At 38.2% G+C, this 20,669-nt stretch overlaps 2 protein-coding genes across 5 annotated transcripts in view; both read right to left on the reverse strand.

The window, feature by feature from the left end:
• Positions 1-20,669, reverse strand: part of LOC6052519 (epidermal growth factor receptor substrate 15-like 1) — a 37,628-nt gene that overhangs the window by 4,082 nt on the left and 12,877 nt on the right. For all 3 annotated transcript variants that reach the window (XM_038252788.1, XM_038252787.1, XM_038252786.1), the window contains 3 exons: positions 15,285-15,932; positions 15,038-15,226; positions 14,878-14,976 (listed from right to left, as the gene is read on the reverse strand). In XM_038252788.1, coding sequence (XP_038108716.1) covers positions 14,878-14,976; positions 15,038-15,226; positions 15,285-15,932 — 936 coding nt within the window. The remainder of the gene's footprint in view (positions 1-14,877; positions 14,977-15,037; positions 15,227-15,284; positions 15,933-20,669) is intronic.
• On the reverse strand, positions 9,494-12,239 carry LOC6036617. 2 transcript variants are annotated; one of them, XR_005277155.1, is made up of 3 exons: positions 11,685-12,239; positions 10,086-11,618; positions 9,494-10,024 (listed from the first exon to the last, which is right to left on the reverse strand). XR_005277155.1 is itself a non-coding variant. In XM_038252793.1 (2 exons), the coding sequence occupies exon 2, from the start codon at positions 11,292-11,294 to the stop codon at positions 10,752-10,754; it is 543 nt and encodes a 180-aa protein (XP_038108721.1). In that variant the 5' UTR covers positions 11,295-11,618; positions 11,685-12,239; the 3' UTR covers positions 9,494-10,751. The 2 variants fall into 2 exon arrangements, 1 of the variants encoding a protein (XP_038108721.1); XM_038252793.1 differs by having other exon boundaries at positions 9,494-11,618.

Genomic DNA, 20,669 nt, shown 5'->3' on the forward strand with positions numbered 1-20,669 from the left:
TGCACCTATTTTTTCTTCAAAGTCCAAATTATAACCTACAACTTTGCCGAAGACATCAAATCGATCAGGAAATAATTTCTAGTTACTAGAAAAAAATTACTTCACATTTGAAACCCCGCGAAGAAATATTTTTTTGCAATTCCGTCGTGAATCTACTTACTTTTCCTGTCATTCTTGAACGACGAAATAGCCTACCAAATAAAAATAGGTACCAAAAATAACAGAATCGAATAGCAACACTTTTCAAAATAAATGCTGAAAAGTTCTATTTTTCAGCACTGAAATGGGTGCTGAAAAGTTGAACTTTTCAGAACTTGTTTTGAAAAGTAGCACTTTTCAACATTTTTTTTTTGATTTAAACGATTTATTGACAAAATACATGAAAATTTGACTTTAAATTTCACTCAATGGGTGTTTTTCGAAATTGCAAAAAATGTTGTAAAACTTGATTTTTTTCAGCAAAACTTGATTTTTTCAGCACTCATCGTATTTATCCAACTCGGTGAACCTCGTTGGATAAATGTACGACTCGTACTGAAAAAATCATCTTTTTGCAACTTGTTGCATAAACTACTATTTTAGATAACCTTTTCTTGGCTAAAACTGACTCTATTTGAAATAAATGCAGTTGAATGTAATAAAAAAAAATATTTGTTTTCATATTTTAAACTCAGTTCTCAGCAAAAGCTCATTATTTTTGAGAAAATTATCAAATAATTTTTGACGTTTAAAAGATTGAAAAAAAGCCGTTCGCTACTCCGCTACATATTGCATGCAATTTCTGCTTGCATGCAACAGCGACGTACCGCCCCAATTCTCCATACAAACATTGCAGAAAATCCATTCGTCCTTGTTTAAAAAAAATAATTAAAAATTCAAATGGCACGTGTTTGGGGGGACCCTAAACTTTGTGCTTCCCCTCAAGTTGAATCTGCGCTAAAAATTTGTTGATTGGTGTTATTTAATATACCTTGGGCTGGTTAAGAATGGTGACAGGAAGAATATCCCACCAATACAGCTTAATTTTCGACGCGTCGCTGAAGGCATTTGAAGCAAATATCGAATTTGCATACTGTTTTAAGCAAATCTTCTCAGAATTTTCTTGATTTTGCCTTTTGTGTTATTTTGGCCTATTTTTAGTGCTGCTCAAAGTGTTGCCAAAAGATCCCAGGAACATCATTGAATATGAACCATAATCGGAAACTTGGTAGAATCGTTTTGATACGGCGGTAGACTCCAAGATCTGTATTCCAGGACACTTTGGAGGACCCAGAACATTCTAAAAGTGATTCACATAGCTCATAGTGTGGCCAAAGGGTCCCAGAGACATCACTGAATATAAACCATAATCAGAAACTTGGTAGAATCGTGTTGTTACGGCGGTAGACTCCAAGATCTGTATTTCCGGACACTTTGGAGGACCCAGAACATCCCAAAAGTGATCCACATAGCTCATAGTGTTGCCAAAGGGTCCCAGGGACATCACTGAATATGAACCATAATCGGAAACTTGGTAGAATCGTGTTGTTACGGCGGTAGACTCCAAGATCTGTATCCCAGGACACTTTGGAGGACCCAGAACATCCCAAAAGAGATCCAAAGGGATCGAAGTGTTACCAAAGGATCCCAGGGACATCACTGCATATGAACCATAATCGGAAACTTGGTAGAATCGTGTTGATACGGCGGTTGACTCCAAGATCTGTATTTCAGGACACTTTGGAGGACCCAGACCATCTCAAATGAGATCCAAAGGGATCGAAGTGATGCCAAATGGTCGTGGGGATGTGACTGGTAATAACTAATCTTCATTTGCCTGGAAAATCGTTGTAAGCCTGAATTATCTTCAACATTTTCTGAAGTTTCCAAATTTCAGGTTTTCAGGATGTTCTAGGTCCTTAAAAAGGCCATTAACAACCACTCAAACATTTTTTCCTAGGTAGAGAAACTCATAAATTACAATTTTGCTGAACAATGTTATATGTTTTGGGCACTGTGTGATTTTATACAACCGAATTTCGGTATGGGTCATATATGACCCATCAGGCCTGAAAGGGTTAAAACACACTTTCGATCGAATTTATTGAACATTCGAACATTCCTTCGAAAGATATGATTTTTTCAATTCGAACGTAATTACAAATAATTTAAAACTAAAAAAGTTCCTAAATTTCAAATGCCATTGTGAATTACTAAACTGAGTGCACAGGAGTTGTTGATTTGAGTAGGACAAACGATTCAGCATGTTTTATTAAGATCGTAAATGGTCCGGTTCAAAATCGTAGTTTTTGGTCGGTTTCGCGTGGAAACCGTCAAATATTTTTTGACGTTTATGTTTATGTGAAGTTTATGGGGAGGGGGGCAAAAAATAAAAAAAAAAGTATAAAAATTTAAATTACAAGGCATGGTATTAACATTTTAAAGAAAAAAAAATAATGTGCATTTTACACCTACCCAATTGTTTTGCAATCATTAGTTTTCAAAATATCTTAGTATTGACGAATTTTTTTTTAGCAGAAAAAAATTACGCTGCTGTACAACGGAATTTCACAATAAATCAAAATATTTTTGATTGATCTCAGACATGCTAGATATGATTTTAAAGCAGGAAAATGCATTTAAATTTGTTTTCAGTCGATGAGACTTCTATTTTCATGAAAATTTTCAAGTTTTGAAAGAATATTTTTGCTGCCCCTTGATTTTTCGGACCGATTTTGAAGGGAGGAGGAGGGGGAGGGGGCCACATAAACTTTGAAAAATATTTGCAACGGCCTTACTTTAAAAAAGAATCAGTTTTAATTTCTCCACAATAAATCAAAATATTTTTGGTTGATCTCAGACATGCTAGATATGATTTTAAAAGCAGGAAAATGCATTTAAATTTGTTTTCAGTCGATGAGACTTCTATTTTCATAAAAAATTTCAAGTTTTGAAAGAATATTTTTGCTGCCCCTTGATTTTTCGGACCGATTTTGAAGGGAGAAGGAGGGGGAGGGGGCCACATAAACTTTGAAAAATATTTGCAACGGCCTTACTTTAAAAAGAATCAGTTTTGCTTTCTCCAACATTTCTAGATAAAAAATAAACAAAAAATAACAAACGTTTTAGAGCGAGTCCACTAGCAAAGCATATCCATCTCGCGACCTCACCAATCTGCCTGAAATTTTCAGGGATTGTTTGTAGAAATCTACAAACCAGCATCTGGCCAAAATATGAGCACTCTAGGTCAACGGGAAGTGGGGCAAATTGGGACACAAAATTTATGATTCAAAAACGTCAAAAAATACTAAAATTTAAAATCAAATTATTTTTAAGCTCAAAATTTCCAAAAAACCATAACTTCGAAAATTTAATACAGTTTGTACTCCATTATTTGTCATCGCCTTAATTCCTATCCGCCCGTGTGGATCAATCGGACCGCGCAATGGACTCACAATCCAGAGGTCGCCGGATCGAAACCCGCGACGGGCGCTCTAAAATTCTTAGAGTAAATATGGGTATTTGGCACCGTCGCTCCGTGCCATACTCTCGTACTAGCAAAGGTGGGCGACAGCTATAAAGTCAACTTCTTTATTCCTATCCGGATTTTTTTTTGAGAATGTGGGCCTCTAACCTAAAATATGACTCCGATATTTATTTATAATTTTCAATATTTTTTTGATTAGGTATTGTTAGGCTTAGTGATTTTTCACGCTCAAAAAAACCAAAAAAAAAAGGAATGCGCCTGCCCATTTTACAATCTTACCCAAACATCTAAATTTTCTAAGCAAGTACCTATACTATATAAGTAACGAATGGTCATAAGAATCATTTTCCCATCATAACAAAAAAAAATATTTTTTTCAAAAAATACAGGCCGGATGGGCCATATATGACCCAAATATCAAAATTTCAAAAATATAATTTTCGTATGGCCATAAGAATCACTTCCCATCACTTACTAATTATTTTTTATATTCAGACCTGAAAGGGTTTAACAAGCTTTTAAATCAAATAAAAAGGACACACACTGTAACAATTCAGTGAGGTTTCATATTAACAGACGTAGAAAAAAATACATGGACGTTCGGATATATTTTTGCACCTTTTCGCTGGGACTTAATGTGATAATTATTGATAAATTGTTCGTAAAAGTGGTTAAAAGTGCGCCAAAGTTTTTCTACATAACTTTTAACAGATAGCTGCAAGGGTGCGTTGCTGCTTGCACTTACTGATGAATTATTTTTAAAAGTGTGCAATTTGTGCGCAAATTTCTATTTCACTCAAAGCGATTAATTACAGAACGTTGTGTTAGTGTTAGTTAGTTAGACAAGGTGTTAAGGTGCAAGTCATTATGCGGTATGAGTAATATGAGAGTTATGATGAATGATTAGCTTGTCCCACAAAATAAAAATAGAAAAACAAATCATAGAAAGAAAACACCATACAGACCCGCAAGTTGGTTAATTTTTTTTCATTGCTCATTTTTCATTCAGTTTAGTTTCATCAGGTTAATTTTTGTAATTACAGAACATAATTTTTGTTTTCTCGCATTTCATTGTTATTTTTTTCATTTTCTGCTGCATTTCCACTGTGCTTGAGAGGTCGAGAGGATGCTCCTTTTCCGCTCCTTCACCGGCAATGATTTTTTTCCTTCTTTTGTTTTTGATCAGTTTTGTAATTTTAGCCTTTAATAATTATTTGTTGTTGTTGTTTTTTGTTTGTTAAAGAACACTATTATGTCGATAGCCCATTTCGGATGTGAGTGTGGGTGCTGTGCAGCGTGTGTCGGTGTCGGAAAGAGTGTGTGTTGGTGATTTCGGTGTTGGTCGATCGCTGGTTCACATGTGTATTGGTGTGTGCTTGGGAATGTTTGCTCGATCACGCACGCACACTACGATTGATTGCGTGGTGGTGGTGGTGTTGCCGCCCTTAAAAGAAACGTTACTAGCTCTCTACTCGCTAATCATAAGTACAGTCAGTTTGCTTAGCTGTGTGTGTGTGTCTTGAGTTGTTTCTTTGCGTGTGATGGTAACCTCTTTAAATTCGCTATACAAACGAGGGATCGACACTAATACATCGACGAGATTTCCCTGCAGCGGCTTGCTCTCTGCTCGTGTGAGTGATTGGATGTTTGTGAATGTTTTTCTTTGTCACTAAATGTTTTTTGTTTACGTTATTAGACGCCTATTTGTTGCTTTATTAATGTATAGTTTGCATTAGCTAAGATCGAAAAAAGTAACATAATTTGTGAACCATGATTGCACGTATGATAAATCTCATGTTCATATGTATAGTACTGCTTTTGATATATGTTACAAATACGAATTTGTAGTAGTATCAACACATGGTTTGATAAGAAGCTTTAATTTAAGTGTTGACGCTTCGAAAATTGTTTTTTTTTTCTGTTGCTCAACGAACATCAAAGCAAAGAAAAATTCCCTCTTCTCTTACTCTCTTTGTTATTATCGCTCACTCTCTCTCTGCTGCGTTTCACCTGTCATTTGCGTCGCTCTCGCGATACTCCATTCTATCTTGAAGAGAGCGAACTTGCTCTAAATTCTCAGAGCACGAAAACGCGATTCTGCCAGAGAGAGAATATTGTTCTGAGTAAAATTTGAGTAAAATTTTCTCCACTGAAGCAGAACATTTTCGGACAAAAATCACTCTCCACAATGCAAAATATGCATTTTTTTTCTGAGGACGCAAGGGGTACTAAAATACTGTCCACATACATAATAATAAATACAGACGATTCTCTCGCATTCACATCGATTATTCGTTGAACGATTGACTTTGAATCCACTTTTGAACACTTAGATTATATTACGGAATGCCGATATATTTTTTTTCTGCGGAAAAAATCACATCAAATCAGAAAGTGAGAGAATAATGTTCTGCTAGTTTGAGGGGAGGAAAAGAAGAGTCTCTTCCGAAAAGTTGAGAGGGAGAGTATTTCTACAGAGGAGAACGAGAAAGCTCCCGGGGTGCGTGTGGGTGTGCAAGCGTGGTCACACCGTCATAAATAGTTTTTTTTGTTTCTTTCCCTCTAATACTATTATTTCAATTAATAACTAATCAACTAATTGCTATGATCTGACTTTTCTCTCGATCGAAAACAACTTGCGTTTTACTTGATTTAATTAATACGGTATCGGCCCTAGTCGAGAACGATTACATTCTGTTTTTGAGTGAGTGTATGTGTAAGTTCGTCTTTCTTTTGTTTGTGTTAGTGTGTGTCCTGGTTTTCCTGCAATCTTTGCTAATCGATAAATATATACTTGTTTACTTTTTCAAAGTCTCATAACAATAACTAAATCGATAGAGTAAATATATATTTTAATATATAGCTAATAATATCTTTTTGTTGTTTGCTTGATGTTCAGTGTTTTGTTTGTCATTCCTACTTTTTTTGTTTCTGTTGGTTAGTCTGTTCAAAGTTTATTGTTCACGTACTCGGAGCGTTCGGTTCAGTTTAAAGTTTGAGGAATTCTGTTAGAGATTGGATGTCGAGAGACTCTTATTCTGCACTAGTGTGTGTGAGATTCGATTTCGTTCGGTGTATTTGGTTGTTGGGTAGTGTGATGGCGTTTGTATGTGTGTGTGTGTCTCTTTATTTGTGTAGATGCATAGTTGTCGAATTTTTGTTGCTTCATTCTGTTCAATTGGTTAAGTTTCGCTTATGGTTGCGTTAGGGGATCTAAATGATTTTTTTTGTTCACTTCAAACACGGCTATGCTTTGTTACTTTTTGTTTTGTTATAATTAGTTAGTATTTTTAAACTGTTAAGAAGCTATCGCTAGATGATGTTCACTGTAAGATAGAGAGTTCGGTAACACGAAAAAGAAGAAAGAAGAACGTTTCGGTAAATATTACAGTTGAGGTTTCAGGTGGGAAACACGCACGTGGCACTGCTCGACTGAGTAGCAAAAAAACACGACAACGACAATACGAATTCAGGGCAAATCAAAAGTTTCCTAACAAGCACAGAGGATGGCTACCGGAAAGGAGAAAATGCAGCTACGTTTTGGAAATAAAAACTTCAATATTTCAAATAAAAATAGGCCAAAATAACACAAAAGGCAAAATCAAGAAAATTCTGAGAAGATTTGCTTAAAACGGTATGCAAATTCGATATTTGCTTCAAATGCCTTCAGCGACGCGTCGAAAATTAAGCTGTATTGGTGGGATATTCTTCCTGTCACCATTCTTAACCAGCCCAAGGTATATTAAATAACACCAATCAACAAATTTTTAGCGCAGGTTCAACTTGAGGGGAAGCACAAAGTTTAGGGTCCCCCCAAACACGTGCCATTTGAATTTTTAATTATTTTTTTTAAACAAGGACGAATGGGTTTTCTGCAATGTTTGTATGGAGAAATGGGGCGGTACGTCGCTGTTGCATGCAAGCAGAAATTGCATGCAATATGTAGCGGAGTAGCGAACGGCTTTTTTCAATCTTTTAAACGTCAAAAATTATTTGATAATTTTCTCAAAAATAATATCGGTGAGCTTTTGCTGAGAACAGAATTTAAAATATGAAAACAAATAATTTTTTTATTACATTCAACTGCATTTATTTCAAATAGAGTCAGTTTTAGCCAAGAAAAGGTTATCTAAAATAGTAGTTTATGCAACAAGTTGCAAAAAGATGATTTTTTCAGCACCAGTCGTACATTTATCCAACGAGGTTGTGAAATTTAAGGTAAAATTTTCATGTATTTTGTCAATAAATCGTTTAAATAAAAAAAAAATGTTGAAAAGTGCTACTTTTCAAAACAAGTGCTGAAAGGTTCAACTTTTCAGCACCCATTTCAGTGCTGAAAAGTAGAACTTTTCAGCATTTATTTTGAAAAGTGTTGCTATTCGATTCTGTTATTTTTAGTACCTATTTTTATTTGGTAGGCTATTTCGTCGTTCAAGAATGACAGGAAAAGTAAGTAGATTCACAACGGAATTGCAAAAAAATATTTCTTCGCGGGGTTTCAAATGTGAAGTAATTTTTTTCTAGTAACTAGAAATTATTTCCTGATCGATTTGATGTCTTCGGCAAAGTTGTAGGTTCCCACTCGGAAAATAATCTGGTAAATTCGAGTGTCTGGCGCAGGCGGACGTTTGTCGTGCAGTTCAGACACACTTGGCACACTTATCCTAGCCAAATTTTGCGTAACGCCAGACGAATCTGGCGATAATCGGGCGAAATTTCTGCCAGCTGTCTGGCAACAAAATCAACCGGTTCAATCGGTTGAACCGTGCACGACCGGTTTGTGTCATATTCGCCAGAAATCATGGCAGAAATCTGGGGCAAATCTGGGGGAAATTCTGCCAGATGGCTGGCGCAAGCCCCCAGACGAACGCCAGAAATGCGTCCGCCATTTCCGACCGGGTTATAATTTACCCAGACGGAAACGGGGGGCGCGCGTCTGGCGTTTGTCTTGGGCATTTCGCCAGATTTCTGGCGGATTTTCCCCCAGATTTTTCCCAGATTTCTGCCAGTAATTCTGGCGAATATGACACAAACCGGTCGGGCGCGGTCAACCGATTGAACCGATTAAATCGGTTATGCGGTTTGACAGATGGATTCGACCAGATTTTCGCCAGATATGACGGACGACCTGCGCCCGATTTCGGGCAAAATATCTGGGGGAAATTCTGGCGCATTTCGAGGACCACTTCTTCTTCTTCTTAGTTTTTATATCGGATTTGTGAGGTTATGTTTACTTTTTTTAGACTGGTTGCAACGCGAAGTTTTATAATTGTTTCAAATTGCGAGCAGTTTTAAATTTTTAGAACTGGCGGAAATGAAACTAGAACACGGTACTCGCAACGCGCTGATCTAAATGTTGTTTCAAAAAAATGCTTTTAATTGTGTGCGTATGATTATCAACACAGCATCATAGTGTGTGTGTAAGAATACGTGGATATCTCCATATATCTGATTTTTTTTGAAACTGAGTTCTATTCCAGTTCCAAATCGTCTCACGTTTGAAACAAACTCGTCGAGCAGTTTTATTCCGGTTTCAAAATACTGCTCGAAAAATAAAACTGCAACTCCGCGTTGCGGGTGGTCTGTTTCAGTTCTATTTGAAAAATGAAACAGCTACCCAGACGGAAAAGGGGGGCGCCTGGCGGGCGTTTTGTCTTGGGCGCTGCACTTAGCTGCGCAAGACGTCTGGCAGATTTCCCCCCCGACTGGCCCAAGAATGTTGCCAGAATTCTGGCGAATATGCAACAAACCGGTCGTGCACGGTTCAACCGATTGAACCGATTGGTTTTTGTGCCAGACAGCTGTGAGTTATCCCGCCAGATTTTCGCCAGATTCGTCGGGCGTCACGCAAAACCTGGCTAAAAGAAATGTGCCAAGTGTGTCTGAACTGCACGACAAACGTCCGCCTGCGCCAGACACTCAAATTTACCAGATTTTTTTCCGACCGGGTAGAACAAAGTAGAGCCGCGTTGCAACCAGTCTTAATAATGCAACAAAACAACAAATTAAGAGTATTTTATTGGCAAACATAAAATTACAAATTCTGAAACACAATATGTTAATTCTATCTTGCTGGTTTTAAAAATGGTTGCACTTGAGGTTGAACAAGGTCACTAACTAGGACTACAAGTTCTTGTTGAACAGCGCTCTCGGTTCCAATGGCCGACGAACCCATCGTCAGCCGGTGATTAATCCGATGGCCTTTTTCGTTTCGCCTCTGCCAAATCTCTCACCTGGTGCCAGCGCGTAATCGGCCACGTTCATCAGTCGTTTCGGCTGGCCCGAAGACCCTCATTTTTCAGAATTATGATTCGTCGCCATCTGTGCAGTGGGACACGCAGGTATTTGGTCCTGTCTCCGTACGTTTAGTCTTCGACGTAGTCCTGGTCGTGTTCCGTGATTGCGTTTACTTCGGACGCGTCGTCCGCGCATTCGAGGTCTGCATTGGGGTTGATGGTTCCGATGGATCAAAATACCGACGAATTCCGGTTCGGAACAGGTAGCTGCTCGATCCGGCATTGTGTTAAAGTTTTTGTTAAGTTGCTTTATCAGGGTTACCTGTTAGGAGGGAAAAGCAGAGTAAGAATCATTTTTAGGGTATTCCGGGATATCATCTTACCTGCGATACTAGTCGGGAAAAACGGCATTGTGGGCCTTAGTACCACCATGGGAATACACGACCTATCTCCGGCTGCAAGAGATTATTTTTAGAACACTTTGCAGTTGCCGTGGAGGTACACGTACGGGCTGGACTGGGTGTTGAAGTACTGGATCTACAGCCAGTTATTAAGGTGTTAGTGTCGAACTGGATGTTGCACTCGCTTCCGCAGCACACACCGTTTCAACATCCGGTGGTCGTTTTGTTGATCAGTTCCTGCATGACGGAGGAGGTTGTGGACGAACCGGATGCCGCAGCTGTTGTAGATTCGCTGGACATTGCTGCAGATGCGAAACTTCCCGCGGCATCGTCAGGACGCGATTTTGATTTGCTGCTGCTCTGGGATTGCGACCTTGTGCTTCAGTATGTCCAACACCTTCAGTTGGCCCGGGCTGTGAGATCGTGTGCGGGATGCGTGCGATTGAGAGGGGAAACGTCAGAATGCCCAGCTCGGCGTTGTACGCATAAGTGCCCGACAAGTGGGGGTGCGTCTGGTACAGACGGGACCGCTTGCTGGAACCGGCTTCCGGCTGATGATGACGGGCGGCGGTGTGGTGGTGATGGTGACACGGTTAATTGCTTGGAATCGCTGAATTGTAGATTGCGTTCAGCTGATCGTTTCCGTTGTTAGGCGTGGCGATAGCTCCGGAGATGATCGTGGGTTGCTTCCGCTATTGCATTTTCGTGGCCAACGAAACCAGGTGGAGCGTGCTGGTTGACATCCGCTGATGGTTCGTGTGGTGCAGCGCTGTTTTGGTGAAGGCGTTTTGGTTGATTGCGGCTTCCGGACGACGAAGCCGATGTTCCTGGCATTACGTTGGTCGGCGAGTGGAGCAGAGTTGAGCTGGTCGGCGCTTGGCTCACCGGTTTCTCTAAATAGACGCGGCCATTGAGAGACTTGTTGGAGTGCCTGCGGTTATGATCATCGTTCCCTGCGGTTGCGCGAGCAGTGCGTGATTGATCTTTCGCTGGACGGTCCTCGTCGTTCCGGTGTCCCCGTTGATCCGCTGCATCGAGTGGAAATCGATCGTGTAGGTGCGTCCCAGGGTGCTCAAACTGATCTCGTCGTCCGAGTTGAGGTGAGCGGTCTCGATCATGCGGGAGTAGATCGACGAATACGGACGACAAACGCCCCGATCGTCCACTGGCACTGAACGGCGTCTTGGACATTGGTTTTGGTTCGTTCTAGCAGGGAATCTACCGCAAAATGCCATCCGTTGGCAAGCGTGTCATTAGTCCGCCGATCAAGCACGTGATTTCGTACAGCTCCGAAGGACTTCGCGGCACGAGTTCGACGTCGGTCGTGACGGTGTCGGACGAACCGGTCAACAGGTTGGTGAAGATTCCCGAGATGAGCACCGAGCGGGAGCGATTTCTTCACAGAATTTCCAGCGCGGTCAAGCTCTGCTCGGCCACGTCCATTCACTGAATGATCTGCAACTTCCATCGGAATCTGATCCACAGTAGTACCGAGCCCGGCTCAAACCTGGGCAACTGAAACAAAAGAAATTGACTTTTGAAAATTATTCACAATTGCTAAATCGATCATTCAACACTTACTTCCGGTCCAAAGCAGGACACGACAATTTGGCGGAATGGCCCAAGAATCTTCTTCGGTTCTCCACAATCCTACAGCAGCAGTTGAAAAGTTCGGAAACCAAAGAAACTGGGCACCTTTAATGTGCCGTAAACATCCGGCTGCTGCCACCGCCGTAAGGTTTTACTTGATTGCCACTTTTTGCAAAGCCGAAGTTCTTTTGCCACCGGAATAAGATTCAGGAATTCCCGGAAAATAAAAAAAAAACGGAAAAAACGTCTGCTTCGACCGAGCATGATAAAACGTGTTTTTTTCTTTGAAGTGTTTGACAGCTCTTGTCAAACTACACGAAAAAGATATTTCAAGCAGTTCGAGCTCGAATCGTGCAGTGAACCGCAAAGCGGAGATCACAACCACAATTTTCTTTTATTTGTGTCTAAGCTACCCCCGACAAAAGTCCGCCGTCGCCAGACACACCATTTACGCCAGATGTTCTTCCGAGTGGGTTGGACTTTGAAGAAAAAATAGGTACAAGGGGAAAACAAAGTTTGACTTTTTATCATTTAAAGTTTTGTTTCCAAAATATTTAAAAATAAAAAGTAAAATCTAGAAAAATGCATGTTTTACCATTTCCTTTTATGTCTTTATTGATCGGGCTGCTGATTGCTGAAAAACAGCCTCTTAAAGTATTATTTTTTTTTCAAATGGAAAGAGCACACATTTTTCAGAATATTATTTTTATAATATATAATACAGTCTCCGGACACTGCGAGTTAAAAAAAAATAGGGCTAACTAAACTGTAAAAGACTTATTTTTAACAACATTTAAATTAATGAGGCTTTGTCTCAAGAAAGTTAAAAAAAGAAATTTGTAGGAAATTTTCAGAGTTTTCGATAATATGTTTGCAAAAGTGCTTTTCCTACATTAAGTTTTTTTTTAAATTACAAAAAAAACGAACATTTGCCGAAAAATTTCACATTTAAATGCCTATAACGTGAAAACGGTACAACTTATCAAAAAATGTGATGAATCTCTTTCGGTTGCAATTAAAATTTTTTTTTGATTTTTTTTGTATATTCCAAAAATTAATCTTTTTTTCTTAAAAGTGTATATATCTGGTACCAGTGTTGCAACATGCTAAACTCTACGGTAAAAGATACTTTTTAAAGTGACGTAAGGCCGTTGCAAATATTTTTCAAAGTTTATGTCGCCCCTCCCTTCAAAGTTGGCCTGAAAAATCAGGGGGCAAAAATTTTTTTTTTCGAAAAACTTCAAAATGTTAATGAAATTAAAGTTTAACCAACTGAAAACCAGTAAAAATGCATTTTCCCGCGTTTATAATCATATTTAGCATGTTTGAACTCTTTTGAAAACATTTTAAATTTTCATGAAACACCAATGTACAGTCAAACAAAAAAAAATGTTTTTCTGGGGAAAAAAAAATCCGTCAATACCTCGATATTTTCAAAACAAAATATTGGAAAGCAACTGTACGCCTGTAAAAAGCATTTTAAAACACTTTTTTCATCCATATGTTGAAACCTAGGCTTGTAATTTCAATTTTTATATTTTTTTTATTTTTTTGCCCCCCCCCCCCCCCTCGACTTTGCTCAGAGCCGAGGGACATAAACTTTGAAAAATATTTGCAACGGCCTAAACATATAAAAAAAAATCGAAAATGAGAAAATACTTATTACGGATATTCAAATTTAAGTGACGAAAAGTTAAATGAAAAATTTCTATTTTTTCATGTTTATTTTGCATAAAAGTTCAAAACATAACCTACAACATTGCTCAAGAAGCCATATTGATAAGATATCCCTTCTGAAGATCAAGACAGAATTTCAAAAATACACAATACATTTTGTATGATCAGCCCGCGAAATTGTATAGAAAAACTAATCCCCTGACATTTCGAAAAAAAAAATCTTCTTGGTATTTTATAGTTTTTTGCTCTCCCCCTCGACCTTTACCAGAACCGGGGGACAACAACTTTAAGGTGAAACGGGAAAACAGCGCCATATTTACACCACGACTCGATTTTTTAAGCATGTTTCAAGAAAATGCCGTAACTTACGAAGTTCGTAGAAAGCAATCTGTCGTGTTCAGAAATTGTTCTAAGTAGAGCAGAAGTTGTTTAGGAACTGGCGTCCCGTTTCACCTTAAAGCAAATGTGTACTAGTTGTAAAGCTAGTTATCAGCAATACATTTTTTGTCTACTGAATTTTCGAAAAAAAATTAAGGGGTAGTCTATTTCAAAAGCTGAAACATGTTAAAAAAATCATTTTTTATAAGTTTTGCTACGGTTCGATTCTTGGCGAACGCATAAGTTTTGTTTTTTTATGAACTTAAAAAGTTCACATAGATTGTCGAAGCTTCATCTTCTGTCGTTCATTTGCAGAGCCTCTTTAAAATTTCTACTTCAATTCCTTAGGCCAATTGTGTGCCAAATCGGTTAAGGTTTAGGGGTTGCTGAAGTTTGTTTGGTAGAATTATCATAAACGTATGAGCAAAACAACGCTGCAGATCATCGATTATCGAAAGATGTTGATCCGTATTTTGATGATTTTTATTGCAAAAATCATATTTTTTAGGTATTGCTAAACCCTTTTAAATACTCTGATGCATTTATGCCGATTTTGTTCACAAGGATCACAATCTTAGCATGGCTTGTCAAAATACATCTTTGTCACATTTTTTTAATAGGTAAGTTTTCTTTCCCCGTAAAGAATTTCGGTTTAGTTCGTAAAACAACCCCTCGATGAATAATAAAGAATGAATGATCAACATGAGGTAGATGGTATTTGATGACTTCTACAAGTGTGACCGATTAGTAAGGGTTAAAAAATAAAGTAAAACACAAGATTAATAATGCTTTTATTAGTTTTTGCTACACAACTGGATCGGTTACTGGTTACTGTGAGTTGTGGTGGTTTAGAACGCACTACTCTCTATTGCACTAGCTAATACCATTCATTGGTTAGAATAAGTGTTAAAACAGAGGGAAGATATTCAGGTGCCATGCAACTAACAAGTACTACAAACTAAAAAGAAGAAGAATAAAAACAAAACTCTTTGGTCGCTAGCCAGAGAAGGATCAAACGATAGATTGAAAACCATGCAACAGTGGATTATTTGAAGGAAGAAAGAAGGTGCAACTAGGTCCACCTAGGTTTTGTGCCAACACGAAAGATAATACGATTATTGACAATCACCTTATTGTCGAAGTCGGCAAAGTTGGCGAATCCGCCGCCGCCGCTGCTATCGCCGAACGCGTCCGTCGCGGGTGGGGCCGGCTTGGTTGGGGTCGGACCCTACGGGAAAAAGATGCGGTTGGTCGTGCCGCTTGGACTACAAAAGAAATTTCGGACTCACCTGCAATGGTCTCGGCGGAGCGGGCCTTGGCGGAGGTTGTTTCGCCTTCTTGGGCGGCAGGGCCGGGCTCGGTGATTCCGGCCGGGGCGGGGCCACCGATCGGCTCGGGCTGGGCGTGAGCGCCTGACTAGCGTTGGTTGGGGCGTGAAGTATGGCAAACGGATCGCAACCGAACTCGTCCTTGGGGGCCTGAAAATTGAAATGATTTTCGAAATTTGTCTTCTTCGAACTTGTACAAAAACCTTACCTCAGCGGCCGCTGCCCGCGTCTCGGCAAACGGATCGGCATGGCCTCCACCACTTCCAAACGGATCTCTCGGCTTGGTATCGAACGCGTTGGCAAAGCCATCATCGAAACCGCCGCCACTTTGGAAGCCATTGTTGGTGTTCGTATCGAACTGGGTCGCGAATCCGTTCGTCTTGAAATCATCCCCAAAGCCGGTCTCCCCGTCCGAAACCCCACCGAACCCGTTCGCGGCCGCCGCCGCCTTATTATCTCCGAACGGATCGCGCTTGTTGGCGTTCTCGACCTCTTTCTCTTCGAGGGCTTGCTTGGCCTCGCGGAACTCGGGCTCGATCTTGAGCGAATAGTCCGACACCAGCGACGGATCGTTCGTGTCGATCGCGTTGCGGAACATGGCCAGCGCGTCCGTCATCTGGCGCTGGTACTCCTGGATCTGCGTGACCATCGCCTTGACCTGGCTAATCTCCAGCTGGGTGTCCTGCAGCTGCGACGTGAGCCGATCGACGTCCTTGGTGCACGAGTTGTACTCTCGCTCCAGCGCTTGCTCCTCGTCCTTGAGCTTCTGCAGCTCGGAACGGCGCGAATCCAGCTCACCTTCCTGATCCTTCAGCGTATCTTCCTGCTTCTGGCATTGTTCGCGAATCTTGTTGACCTTAAAGTACGGAAATAATTAATTAGCTCAAAAACTCAAAGGTTTAGTAAACATTCAACATTGAAGAGAAGTCGCCTTCGACATCCCACCACCCAACAACAAAAAAAAACCCACAAACCAAGAAAAGGAAGCACATTTTGGACAAGCACGCAAGCACACACGGCTGGAATTGAAATCGAAATGGCAAATGAGAGATGATTTGTATGCACGATGCGCGGCGGTGTCTGTGCATTGCATTGTGTTGCAGGAATGTTGCGCAGTAATAACTAACCAAAACTGGAAGTTGCGAATTTTTGTGTCGTGCATTTTTTCCTTTTTTTTCAAGGGGACTTTCGTTCCAATCGTGTGTGCCGGTTCTAGGGCGTTGGTCAATGATGTTTTGGTGTTGTTTTGCTCTTATTTCAAAATTTATTCTTGTTTTTGGTATAACATCTGTAGATTATTTTATTTGTTTTTTTTTTTTTAAATTTCAGGCCTTCCTAACAAGTCTCTTAGCTCTCAATATTCAATTGGGTGTAATATTGGGAGGAATGTTTTGAATATTTTAAATTTTTTAAACATGCAAAATAATAGAAATTCTCAAAACGATGAAAAATTAAACTAAATTTTCAGAAATATATTTAAAACAATTTAATCTAACAAAAATCTGATCAACTGGATAATCGAATCATAAAAAATAAAGTGTTCTGGAAACAAGAAATCTAAGATGGAAGATCCAAGATAAACGCTCGCATAAAGTCCGTAGTAACAATTCAAAAAGGCGAATCTGCGTTTTTAAACAAGCAGTCTATCCCCCTCTTACTTGACTAAACTGTCACTTGAGCAAAAGGGATACACTGCCTGTTTACAAGCGCAGATTTGACCTATTGAACTGTTACTACGGAAGTCACGATCGTTTCGACGCAAACGTCACGCAGTTGAAACGAACGAAATCGAGCTTTGAACTCAAGCGGCCGCCAGTCACGAAGGCAAATGCTCTCTTTTCTTTTTGCTCATCTCTCATCCCTCTCTCTTGCTTGGTCGTGCGAGCAGTCATTTGAATGCATTCATGGGAGAGGTGATCGGAATTTCGGTAGAGTGTCAAAGAGTGCTCTGTACGAATGTATTTTTGATGGCAAACGCGGTTTGTTTGCCTTAACAAGTGCAACGCAAAGTTACTCATAGTCACTTGACTGTCACCATTCACGTAGAGCCCGTTCGTTTGAAATTTTACCGAAATGCCGATCACTTTCCCTAAGGCCATTAGGGTGTAATATGGTTGTATGGAAAAAAAAACAAGTTTTTAAAATTTATTGAGCATAGTTTGGGAACGATTGGTTTAGTCTTGGTTTAGTCTTTACTTAGCGCAAAGCAATTAAGTTTTTTTTTGGAAATTTTTATGGGAAAAAAATCTAGGATTTGGAAAATTATAAAATTCACGCTTCACGCCGTCCTCAAAACTGGTCTAAAACGTGATTTTAGAGCAAAAAACACGATTATGACCGGTGTTGAGGAAGCTAGCCCCATACTCTCGTCGGGAAAATTGTAAATCACCTACCAGAGCATCCGAATATGAATCCTGTGTTAGTACAGCGTGAAACGTGAATTTTATAAATATCAAAAAAAAACTTTTCCATACAAATTTCCATAGAAAATTGAATCGCTTTGCGCAAAGTGAGGACTAAACCAATCGTTCCCAAACTTTGGGGAGTTGTTTAAGACCCCAAAAGGAACTGGAAAATTGCTGTGATGAAAAATCGATGTTGATATTACATTCATGTAGATTAGATAAGGTAAGGAGGAATTTCCGGCTGTCAAAAAAAAAGTTTGCACGAACAGTGGATTTTATATGGAGATTTTCAGAAAAGTAAAATTTGACTATTTTCGGGCAAATTTAACCGGATTTTTTGCTGAATGGTTGTTTAGCATGCCAAACTGAACCAAAAAACGTTTTCAAAACAAACAAAAAAAAAAAACAGGAAAAAATAAAATTAATGTTAAAGCGTATATTGGTCCCTTTTACAATACAGAAAAAACCCGGTGAAATATGCTCAGAAAATGGTCAAACTTTCACTTTTCTGAAAATCTACACAAAAAAAATCCGGATTCTTTTTTTTGTATTTTTTTTTTTTTTGCAATTTATTTATTTATTTATTTATTTAATTCAAATAATGTAACTTAAGGCTTAGCCTTTTAATTTGTTACAAAGTGTGCAGATGCAGGATTTAATTCAATATCGATAAATCGATTCCTTAATGCTATGCTTCTCTTTATCCTAATTCTAATTTACGCTGGCGAGTTCTGACAGTAGGTTTTCTTTGAAATTTTTATAAGAATGACTATTTTTTATACTAATGCTTAATTGATTCCAATTCACAACCCCTTTTGCAAAGAAAGATTGACTATAGTAAAAAGACGAATGTTGCGGTATCAAAAAACTTTTAGTTCTTGTAGATCTTAACGGTCTGAGCTTAGGGAGCGTTCTTTTATTACGTAACGCAGTAGGGGGGGGAGGGGGGGTCGGAGGCCGTGTTACGCTCCATACAAAATTTTTAAAATTTGTATGGAAATTTTGTTACGAGGGGGAGGGGTCTTAAAGTCCGATTTTTCGCGTTACGTAATAAAAGAACGCTCCCTTAGTATATAGATATTCTGGTTTTTTAGTATGAATAATTCTGAACAAGTTAACACATGAACGAAATTTATAGAATTGCGAGAAATTGCATCCAATAAGTGTTTTCTGCAAGTGAGTAACTCTAGATATTCTTGGAAGGTTATAAACAAATCTTATACATGAATTAAGTGCCACCCTAAGTCGATCAAGGGCTGCCATAGATGCATTTGTGTACAAGAAATCTCCATAAATAAAATGCGGAAAAAGCAGGGTTTTAAAAATTCGAATTTTTGTTGCTATGTCTAGATGTCTGGCTACAAGATGTAATTTTTTTAATGTTCCATAAATTTTTCCACACTGAATGTTTATTTGGGCCTCCCAACATAAATTACACATAAAGGTTATCCCAAGATTTACAACTTTATCAACAAAAACAATTAGGCAGGGTGACCACTCAAATTCCATTTTCAAATTCCCGACTTTTTTCCAGACTTTTCCAGAATGCTCAAATAATAGGCATTTCTTATCTAAAGAATGATTTCAAACAAAAAACTTTTTATAAGAAAAGTCAATATTAACCACCGGAAAAAAATCTCATTGAATTAAAAAAAAATCCAAATATAGGCATTTTTTGAAAATACAGAAACTAAACAACAAAAAACTAATCCGAGTAAATAAAGAAAACTTCAAAATAGTAGTTTATGCAACAAGTTGCAAAAAGAGTATTTTTCAGCACGAGTCGTACATTTATCCAACGAGGTTCACCGAGTTGGATAAATACGAAGAGTGCTGAAAAAATCAAGTTTTGCAACGAGTTCCATACAACATTTTTTGCGATTCCAAAAAACACACACTGAGTGAAATTTTATGTCAAATTTTCATGTATTTTGTCAATAAATCGTTTAAATCAAAAATTTGTTGAAAAGTGTTACTTTTCGAAACAAATGCTGAAAAGTTCAACTTTTCAGCACCCATTTGAGTGCTAAAAAGTAGAACTTTTCAGCATTTATTTTGAAAAGTGTTGCTATTCGATTCTGTTATTTTTGGTACAGAAAAGTAGGCTATTTCGTCGTTCAAGAATGACAGGAAAAGTAAGTAGTTTCACGTCGGAATTGCAAAAATGTAATTTCATTATTATGATTCAGAGTAGAAACACAAACAATTAGTCTTTGAAAAAATAATCGAAAGTTCAACAATACTTATAACATCCGTGGTATTTTTTAAATTGGCAAACGTATAGTTTTTGATATTTTTTAACTTCATCATCATTTTAAATCAAAGAATGATTAAAACGTAATTGCTGTTTTTATTCATTCAAAGGATTTAGAAAAATGTCAAGGAATTCATAAAAGAAAATGTTTTTGCCATGTTCCCTTTTTAATTAGGCTGGTACAAATATTTTTAAAAGTTTTTGTCACCCCCCCCCCCCCCCTTCAAAATTGGCCCGAAAAATCAGGGGGCAAAAAAAATATTTTTACAATAAACTTCAAAATTTCAATGAAAATTCAAGTGCAACCAGCTGAAATCAAATTAAAATACATTCTCCTGCGTTTAAAATCATTTTTAGCATGTTTGGGTTTATTAAAAAATCTTAAGGTTTTTTGAAAATTTTCGATGCAAAATCTTTTTTTTCGATACAATTCTTGATTTTGTCAGATCTTAGATTTTTTGAAAACTAATGATTGCAAAACAACTGAACTAGTGTAAAATGCATTTTAAAACACTTTTTTCATTTAAATGTGAAGACTATGGCTTGTTATTTAAATTTTTATATTTTTTTGCCCCCCCCCCTTGACCTCGGCCAGGGCCGAGGGACAAAAACTTTTTTAAATATTTGCATCGGCCTTATGTAATTTTTGATATTGAATTTAACTGTTTTTATTTTTATTTTCTCAATGAAAATTCAGTTTGATATGATTTTTTGCTTTCCCACTTATTTTAAGCGACTGTTCGAAGAGACATTTTTTTTTAAAAATAATTATGCAAGAACTCAAAATTTCTTGGATTATTTTTTTTGCAATTTCATTATTTTCTTTATGTTTTCAAAACGTAAAAATGTTTTCAATTTTGGATTTTATTCGATATTTAAGTTTTCCGTAAACTGAAAATCAAGCTTTATCTATGGTAGGTAATTTACCTATTGA

Source organism: Culex quinquefasciatus, chromosome 2 (genome assembly GCF_015732765.1).
Source record: "Culex quinquefasciatus strain JHB chromosome 2, VPISU_Cqui_1.0_pri_paternal, whole genome shotgun sequence".
Lineage (NCBI taxonomy): Eukaryota > Metazoa > Arthropoda > Insecta > Diptera > Culicidae > Culex > Culex quinquefasciatus.

What these genes read in the sequence shown, in the direction of transcription:
- LOC6036617 (XM_038252793.1), bottom strand. Translation starts at nt 11,294, where the DNA reads ATGTCCAAGACGCCGTTCAGTGCCAGTGGACGATCGGGGCGTTTGTCG.